This window comes from Oryzias melastigma, linkage group LG1 (genome assembly GCF_002922805.2).
Source record: "Oryzias melastigma strain HK-1 linkage group LG1, ASM292280v2, whole genome shotgun sequence".
Lineage (NCBI taxonomy): Eukaryota > Metazoa > Chordata > Actinopteri > Beloniformes > Adrianichthyidae > Oryzias > Oryzias melastigma.
Window position 1 is genome coordinate 18,859,480 of NC_050512.1, and position 9,952 is coordinate 18,869,431.

Below are 9,952 nucleotides of genomic sequence, written 5' to 3' on the forward strand. Positions count from 1 at the left end.
ATCAGGATTTTTCCAGTTTGTGTGTCATCTCTGTGACTCTGCTTGCTGACCCTTCCTACTCTTCCAAGATCCTTGAATGTTTGGACAAGTCTGTCCTCCTTTGTGAGTCCAGCAGGCCTGGAAGTGGTAGACACAATGTCTGGGAAACTTCACAGTTGAGCCTGAGGGCAAACATCAGTGGTCAGTACAGGCATGCTGGTCAGTGCAGATGCTCTGGCTGATGTCACTCTAACCTGAGCGTTCAACAGGACGGCTCCAGGACCTATCAGATATGTTCTTTTAAAATATGTATTGCATTTACTTATCCTGTTTTTGCCTGTCCTGTCATAAGATATATTAAAGCGAGACATTATTTTCACACTGAGAAGAAAACTTCTTATATGTGGCAAAGTATACAAATAAAAAGCCTTGTAGACAGGGAAGGGAACATTTAAGGTTTTCTTCTTTTCTTTCTCTTGCCAAGTGGAGCTATTTGAAGTACTTAGTGACTTATCTGCAGAAGACAGGTGTCAGGCATGTCTCAGTTTGGAAAGGGAGAGGATGGGGAGAATTCTGATGAGGTAAACCGTGCCATCAAACTCTAAAATGGGGAGAAATGCATGTTTCCCACTGCATGCAGCTTATGCAAATAAGTTGTAGTAATTTGAAATGGCCCTTAGCTGATAGGGGAATACATATATCTCTTTAACATTTTTGTGTGTGGGTGGAGCTGTAGGTTGAGACCTGCTGCCTCAGCTCTCATTCTCAGAGTTGTTGCGGAGGGGAAAACAACACCAGGAAACAACTACAGGAAAATGAATCCACTTTTTTTCCGTAAATTTGTATTTTTTTGGTATTGCTTCATTGCAAATCAGTGCTTTAGGCTGTGAGTTGCAATTAGTCTAATAAATACGTTTGTCTTTTAAATCTGCCTCCTTCGTGCGCTCCGTGGCAAATGTTGCTCCAGAGGAGAGCTGCGTGGTTTTCCTGTTGGAAAGTGCGCGCAAGGAGCGCGCAGACGTCGTGCTCCTCGTTGCTCTGAAGAGGAAACTTGCTCCAAAAAGTTGTCTATATGGCGTTTCAAAATGACAGACTCTAACCCGAGCAACGAAAGCAACTATGGGCTGTTTTTCGACCAAGCGTTTAACGGATCTGCTCTGGAGCTCCTCTCCACAAACACCAGCATCACAACATGCAGGAACTTCACCATGGACCCGCAGGTCATCGGCGTCGGGATCTTCCTCTCCGTGTTTATTTTGGTGGCAATTATTGGGAATATTCTTGTCATCCTCTCCGTGGTTTGTAACAAACAGTTGCAGACTGTCACAAACTTCTTCATTGTGAACTTGGCTATGGCAGACCTGCTGCTGAGCATCATCGTGCTGCCCTTTTCTGCGTCTTTGGAGGTGCTGGGATGTTGGATGTTTGGCCGCGTTTTCTGTAACGTTTGGGCAGCCGTGGATGTGCTCTGCTGCACAGCCTCCATCCTCAGCCTCTGCATGATCTCCATCGACCGGTACATCGGGGTGAAGCACTGCCTCAAATACCCCAGCATCATGACTGAGAGGAGGGCAGTGGCGATCCTGGTGCTGGTTTGGGTCTCATCCTTGGTCATCTCCGTGGGACCGCTCCTGGGGTGGAAGGAGCCGCCGCCGGTGGACGAGAGCATCTGCAGGATCACGGAGGAGCCCGGTTACGCGCTCTTCTCCTCCCTCTTCTCCTTCTACCTCCCGCTTTTGGTCATCCTCATCATGTACTTTCGGGTGTACGTGGTGGCCCGCAGGACTACAAAGAGCCTGGAAGCGGGAGTCAAGCGGGAGAGAGACAAGTCTGTGGAAGTAGTGCTGCGCATCCATTGTCGCAGCGTGCTGGGGGACGCGCGCCCGGACAGCTCCAAGAGCAGCAAGAACCACCCGTTCCGAAGTTCGCTCTCAGTGCGCCTCATGAAGTTCTCCAGGGAGAAAAAAGCAGCAAAAACCCTCGCAGTCGTGGTGGGGATGTTTATTGTCTGCTGGCTGCCCTTTTTTCTCTTTCTACCAATCGGTATGTTCATGATTTGTTTATTTTTATTCCCCCACTTTGGTGCGCAATTGTGCATTACGCACAGAACATCTACTGCTTTGGTATTAAAAAAAAAACAACAACAAAACAACAAAACAAATAAATAAAAACCACCCAGCATAAAGGGAAAAAAATTAAAAAAGGAAAAAAAAAATTGCACTACTTCCAGGGTCTGTATTTCATTCAGCCACCATAGAAGATGGCGTTTGCAGTGATATCATACATAATTATGGAGTGAATAATTCATGCATTTTAAATTATGTGGAATGATTGAATAGTTTCTATATATATATATGTACTTAAAATTTGGGTCTTTTTCTCATATTTTGGGCCAGATATGCATTTTTCTTAATAGGAGCTGCAATATAATACTATAATAAAACCACAACCCGCATGTGAGGAGGGGGAGCGGGGCAAAGCAAAATCTGAAATTGACCGTCCTAGTATTTCATTGGCAGTCTGTCTTGGGAACCATGCCAACAAATAATCCCCATGCACTCCCTCACACACTATAATGGACCCTCACATGCAATTTCTTTTGAAAAAAAATACTAAAAAAGAAGCAAAAACAGCCTGGATTTTTTCAGACAGTCTGTCAGGTCTTTAGATGGTTATGTGTCAAATAACAAGACAATCATTCGTCTTTAATTAGCAGACTGATGACCAGAAGCAGCAATCATAATATTATCACAATTTTAGTATAACTTTGGGTTTTTGTCTGGTGTCTCGTCAAATTAAAACCACAACATTAAATCCCCAGATTTATTCCATTTAAAGATAATTTTTATGTGCAGGATAATGAGAGAAAGAACCACTACAGCACTACTTTATACTTTATTTTTGAGTTCTGCGTAGCAATTGTGGAGCTTATTGGAAAAATCTAAATGTCAATTGTTTCTACTTTCCATAATTAGGAAAAGAAATCATTATTTTTATTGGACCTGAAGGCACAAAACAATATTTTCTGGTGTATGAGTGTGTTAACCGTTTAAAAGTCATTTTAGTGAGGGGGTGGGAAACAGCAAGTATATCATCAGCAGTGTGTTATTATGAGAGCAACGCCTGCAGGGAGGGAAATGCTGCAAGAAATAAAAATTGCTGCGACTAATCACGTCATTCACTCAATAAGGGAGAAAAGGGCGAGTTCATTTGCATGCAGAGGTGTGAGATCGATCCTCTTCAAGTTATAAAAGATGAGCAAGGGCAAAGACTGGGTGCTTAGATCCTCATTTCCATCATTTGTCACCTTGCGTCACGATAAGGACATGGATATTCCATTTGGATCTAATCGACAACAGACTCTTCAGATCAGTTCAGCATAATAGAATTTTTATTACTGTTATCATAGCCATCACATAATGTGACTTGGTGAGCACATTGTGCCCTGGTGGCAGAAAAATTCACACAGCCTCTCAAGAATGAACCTACAGAATACAAATGTGAAGGTTTTCTGAAGCCGCTCAGACAGAGGGGATGAGTACGGAGACATTTCTTAAAGTTTTCCCTAAATCAGTTACATTTTAATTAAGTAATTCCATGTATTGCTTTCATATTATTTAGAAAATATGAGAAACACGAGAGGAAAGAAATCACTTGAGTAAAGTCTGAATAGACTTACAGCTCCCAGGAGCTTCAGCTTCAGAATAGACACCATGTGGCATGCATTTTCTTTGTCACAGATACTGTTGAATGCAGTCCCCAGAGCATCATAACAAACCACAAAGACTCCTCAGGGATCAAATGAGTCAGTGCTGATGAATCTCTGTGGGATGAGTTTAAATGGCTGATTGATGAGAGCGGACTTTTCATTCTGCTCACACAAACAAGGACAGATTGACGTTTCTTCACGGTTAAGACAATCATTAATGAGTAACCTTTTACCTGGCAGACGTGTAACTTTTGGATGCCAATGTGCCATTTTATCAATGACAGAAGAGGTCTGCATGCTGTTGTCTGACTGGTGGAGATGTGTGATAGGACACCAAATCCCATTCTTTACTGATACACCAAAACTGTCAAAAAAGGTTAACAAAACACCAAGAAATTTGATTTAGATAGATATAACAATTTTATAGTCCACCAAGGGCAATTTATATAGTGTAGTTAGGCTTAATTTCTCTTAACATTAGAACTGGGTTTTGAAACATTCACTAAAAAATACAATTTTGATCAAAAAAGTATTGGCAGTCATTAATATTTCAGGTTGCCTCACATAAAAGATGAGGGAAGTGTTTAACGTTCATCATAGAAACACTTCAAGAGAGACATTATTTTGAAGGAATCCAGGAAATCACAGTTTAAAATCATTTGTTTATTTGATGGTGCAGAAAATTAGTATTTCACCTCAAGATGAAATAATGTAATCCTGTTAGTCAGATATCACAGGTGTCCTGCAGGTTTTCACTTGGTTTGCACATTCTGTAGATGCTATTTGGTCCATTCATTTTTTAATGCAGATCTTCTCAAGACCTCTGATGTTTTAGGGCTGTTAAAGGCAACACAGATTTTTCCACTCCCTCCACATTGTTGGATTGAGGTCCAAGACTGGCTAGCATTCTACATTAGTCATCACAGTCCTCTACAGGTCATTGTCCAGTTACCTGTACAGTTTTGGGCTCAACCTTTATACAATAATTTGCACCCCGCCAGGTGAGATCTTTCACAGAACCCTAAATAGATCCTCAGTGCTTTCAGTATTCAGTATTTCTTCCATTTTCTAATAATTGCTCCAACAGTAGATCTCTTTTCTCCAAACTGCTTGCTAATCGGTTAATCTCAGTCTTGTCCAGGTCTAAAGTCTTGTTCCAGGTGTCCACTGACAGCTCATTGGTGTAAGTGATGATGGAGAGATTGCAGTCTGACTGTTTAAGGGTTTATACAGATAACTAGTTCAAACAGGTGGCATTAATACAGGAAAATATAGGAGGATAGAAGAGCTTCCCAAAGTAGCAACAAGTCTGCAAGGAAAATAATTCTTACTTGTTTGTTTGAGCAAAATACTTGTTAAATTATTACTCAAAAATCACACTATGATTTCCTGGATTCAGAAATTTACACTCCAACTCTAAAACAACATAAAGAATCAATGAATGCCAAATATTGTTTTTGTCTCACCATAATCATTATCTGTCAAAGGTATTTCTTGTATTTTTCAATAAAAAAATACTTTTTTACTTCTTAAGTTTAATTAAAAATATTCATAATATCAATCATAAAAAATATTATTATGTCCCTCCAGCTTTTTGACAACATTTTTGAAACATAAAGATTAAAAATATTAACATTCAATGTCAAAATTTGAAAACTTTTAAACCAAAAAAATTTAAATTTCAACAAATGTATTGAAATGATCAACATTTTTAGAAAATAGTATTAAAAGCCAAAAATAACTCTCACTGGCCTCCAAATTCCTGACAGAAATGTCAAATGTGAAAAAGATTAGACAGTAGTACATTATGTACTTCAAAACTGCAGTATAGCTGACTTGCTTCTGTTGCCAAAATTAATTGAATTGCAGTGTGGCCTTTAGGGGACACATTTAAAGAAGCTTACAGAAAAAAGGAAGAAAAAAAAAACTGACCTTCACACAAAACATAAAATGTGAAGGAAGTAATTCTCTAAAGCTCTGTAACTGAGGGCTGCTCAAGATTCTGCCTGCTCACACAAAAGACCTGCCACAAAGCATTGTCTGAGATACCTGACGGGTCCCTGGACTCTGGTATAAGACTCATCCTGTTCACTTTATAGTCATTGTTGAGATATTAGCCAATGTCAACCAAAAAAAAGGAAAAAAAGGACACTATCAAAGAGGATTTCTAGAGGCTTCTTTCACACAGAAAAAGTGACAAAAGTGAGCTTTGAAGTGGCATCACCTTGATGGAGATTTCCTTTTTCTTAACTGTATTAGTATTACAGTTCGTTTATATTGCGTTCAAAGTGGTTGATAGGAGTTGCGATGATAAAGTCAACCCAGGTGAGGAAAGAGATCTCAAACACAACAAACTGCCAACCTGCATGACAAATGCCAAACCGGATTATGGACTGAGCTTTATGATCCAGTAGATGGCCCATTACTCCTGTCTGCATTTGATAGGGCTCAGTATGCTGCAGGTAGCTGATGCTAAAACAGCATGAAGCCATTACTTTGAAAATTACACACAAGCCTCGTTCTGCTTCCACATAAAATGATGATAGACTTCTTTGTACCAAGGCTGAGTTCACATTAGGACTGTTTTGCTGCCTCTGTTTTTGAGATTGATGCTCCGTTACATCAGAAGCCCGGGGAGATGAGAAAAACGAACATAATGAGGGAAAAAAAAAAAAAAAAAAAACAACATTCCATAAATACATTTTTGCATTGCATCCCAAAATAAATACAAAATAAATGGGTGAATGAGGATAAGAGAAAGGCATCAAAACATGTTGTCGCTGATATGCACGGAGAGTTTAAATTAAAAATCAATATTATTATTTTCAACTTATTAGGTATTTTTTGCCAAGGGCGGCCTCTCCTCTTTATTAGTAGAAATGGTTCTCAGGAGAAAGCTTGCCAAGATGTCATAACAGAGGACAACTCAGTTGGAAAAGCCATCAGCGAACCATGATAAACTTTATGTTGTGGTAGATGAATGAAAAATAAAGTAAAACGGGATAAAAGTTTGATAATTTTCTGAAATGCAACAGCAGGACAGTACATAGAAAAAAAAAAATCAAGAGCCACCAGCATCCTTGTAAGCTATAAAGGCACAAAAAAGAGAAAATTCAATAGTCATTGTTTCATGTAATGTATAAATTACATGAAACAAAACAAAATGAGCAGAAGTTTAAGTCTTTCAATTTACTTCCTGTACTCAGATTTCCTGGTAAGGGTCACATGGGGTGAAGGCTCATCTATTTCGTTTTTGGGACAAAATGTTTGTTAGCAAAAAAAAAAAAAACATTGACTGTATATGAGAACTGGGCTCGGTGAGGGTGACGTCATCCATAGGAAATACCACCATGTTGAACCCAAATAACGTCAGTAATCAGTGATTATTTCGAGTTGGTCTGAGTCATTACTTCTATGGTAACCACTCTGGCAAATCAGGAGTGAGCTTGTTGGAAGGCCACACCCCTACAACCTGAAAGCGGACTCAGGAGAATCAAATGTTTTGAATGTTGGGCCAGTTTATAGCTTGAATAACTTGCATTGCAGTAAAGATACAAAAGGAAAAAAAATTAAAATTATCAAGAACTGAGTAATGACTAAGTAAGTTTATTTCTCTGTAGAAGTCTATGGGATTTTGGCTTCTTAAAACCAGCACGTATATCCTGTTTGAAATGCAAGGGGGGAGGAGTCATTCCGTCCAGTTCTCATATACAGTCAATGTCAAATAACCATAAACTAGAACCAATACCAGCACTTTAGTGTAAGCACACTGAATGCATTAGTGATTTGAGGTAAAATGACAAAAACAAACTTAGAAAGATGTTTCTTCAAGAGTCTATTATTGAAAATGTCACCTTTTCAAGAATTGTTAAACCTGAAAAAAAGGCTGGATATTGGCATTGGCAAGATGGGTCAATGCCCCCTAAATGCAGTGCAAGCATCCACAATTAACCAAAGAAATAAAAATTACAATAAACATAATTAAAAAAAGGCATAAAGATGGCCTGACAGATGGACAAAAAGCAAGGCATAAAAAAAAAGATATATGCAGCCTCAACAAGGGACACACCAGTGCCCTGCTTGTGCTGGTCCCAAGCCTGGTATGTAGAGGGTGGTGTCAGAAAGAGTATGTAAAATAAAACTTTTAAGAAATATCAAATAGATGAAAGGAGAAGATTAAAGGATAGATAAACCGATATGATGATAGCACAGTTTTCTAAGCCCTTTGGGGATTGATTTAGTGATAGAACACCCCAAACTCTCAGCACTCCCAGACTCAACCCTTGCTATTCTATCAAATAGTACCATATAGTGTGGCTGACTAAATCCGTCCTGCCTACAAAGAATCCCAACATGTTACCCTTCACCTCAACAGTTTTTAAGGTAGGTTTAAAATGTTGTGTAGCATTTTATCAACTTTTTGAAGGGGGGGTCAGATTTCTAATGCAGAAAATGTCCCTTTGCTTCACTTTACTTTCTAAGAAATTACCACTATAAGAATACAATATGATGCTGATGGAGATTTTTTTTATTTTTTTTTAATCTAGCATAATAACATCATTTGCTGCTTTTGCCGGTTTTGAGTTTGATGGCAGAAGACCCACCATCAACAATAATTCAGAAAATAGAATTTTATTTATTTGTGACTTTTTAACCCCCCTTTAAGAATAAAAGCAAGTTAAAAAGACCCACAAATATATGTAAGGAAGAACTATTCAACATGTACATGTAATGTATATAGTGTGATTCCTCTGCAAACATTTCGCTTCATCTGATGCTAATCCTTGTGTCCATCTCTTTCAAGGTTCCTTCTTCCCAGCCCTGAAACCGCCTGAAACTGTGTTCAAAGTGGTCTTTTGGCTGGGATACTTCAACAGCTGCATCAACCCAATGATCTACCCCTGCTCCAGCAAGGAGTTCCAGCGAGCATTCACTCGGCTGCTCAAATGCCAATGCCATCAAAAGCGGAGGGTCCTGCGTCGCTTCTACGACCAGAGGTGGCGGACAGCTGTGAAAGGAATGGCAAAGGATCAGAGGCGAGAGTACACACCTGGCTATGCCGTGCATGAATCATGCAGCAGCTCTTTGTTGCATAAGAAGAAAGGCCGCTCACTCGGTTTAAAGCGATGGAGCCTGTTTCCGCCTCTGCAGAACTCCTCCTTCCAGTTTAAGGAAAAAGTGAACAATCTGTCCAACAAGATCAAGGGAGGGACCGGGAAAGGAGCTACACCTGGAGGGGGCAGGAGGGACACCGTGGACACAGTTTCGATGGGAATCTGTAATTCTTGTGAGCAGGGCAGTTTTCAGTTCTACGATCTGGCAGAATGTCACGGCCTGAAAGAGACCGACATTTAGAGTTCCCCCTGCAGAGATTTATTTATATTTAAAGAGGCCATCTTGACTATTGTGCAAATAAGACTGTGATAAGTCACAATTGTGTGAAACTCTTCTTCAGATGAAATATTTTGTGAAAGTCAGGTTGTTGAGGTGATTGCAATGGTGGCAGACCCATCAGAATGACTGCTGTCCTTTTAAGGCACTATGTGTCTGTATCTTAATAAAATAAAAGTGTTTTGATGAAATACAAAAAAAGGAAAAACTAGGAAAAAATGCACAAATTCATTTAACTTTATTTCCTTTTAATTAAATAGAAATTACTGATTTCAACTGTTAGCCTGACGACCCTATGTTTAAAATGACATTTAATACTTTTCTTTCTGACTCAAAGATAGTAAAGCATTTTATTGACAAAACTGATGAGTGCAATTTCTTTTGTTTGTATCAAATCACACTGGATAGAATTTGATCATGTGCATTTATTCACATTTTGAGGTTTTTGTGATGAAGAAAACTGGGAAAGAATTTGAAAATACTTTACTTGATTTATTTTGTTGGATTAATGGGGGGAAATAAAACAATTTTTGTAAATCCAATTAAGATCTAATGTGAAATACGTGTACTTTTTTGATGCTATGATAATGACAAATAAAAGGCTAAATTTAAAAAATGTTGATTCAAATCAGGTTTTTTGCTCTTTTTCAGGTGCAATATTTGCCCTATCCTGAAGATGTCACTATTGCATGTGCAATTTTCCCCATCGGTTCCTCCCTACTATTAAATCCAACCAATGGATGAGTGAGGGACAACATATTTTTTTTATTTTAAGGTAGAGAGAAGTCAAAACCGAAATCCAAAATTGTGATGTGTCAGACATTTACTGACAAAAATCAAATACTCTGGGAATTACACAACTTTTTTTTTCTT

The 9,952-nt window shown here is 38.9% G+C and overlaps 1 protein-coding gene across 1 annotated transcript; it reads left to right on the forward strand.

The window, feature by feature from the left end:
• Positions 1-226: 226 nt before the first annotated feature.
• On the forward strand, positions 227-9,695 carry adra1d (adrenoceptor alpha 1D). The gene is made up of 2 exons (XM_024289340.2): positions 227-2,022; positions 8,493-9,695. Exons 1-2 carry the CDS (start codon positions 1,065-1,067, stop codon positions 9,041-9,043), a joined length of 1,509 nt encoding a protein of 502 aa, XP_024145108.1. The 5' UTR covers positions 227-1,064; the 3' UTR covers positions 9,044-9,695.
• Positions 9,696-9,952: the final 257 nt, after the last annotated feature.

Excerpts from the sequence above, each read along its gene's own strand:
- adra1d (XM_024289340.2), top strand. The coding sequence starts at position 1,065 with ATGACAGACTCTAACCCGAGCAACGAAAGCAACTATGGGCTGTTTTTC. Across the intron at positions 2,023-8,492 it reads TTTTCTCTTTCTACCAATCG|GTTCCTTCTTCCCAGCCCTG; the intron begins GTATGTTCATGA and ends ATCTCTTTCAAG.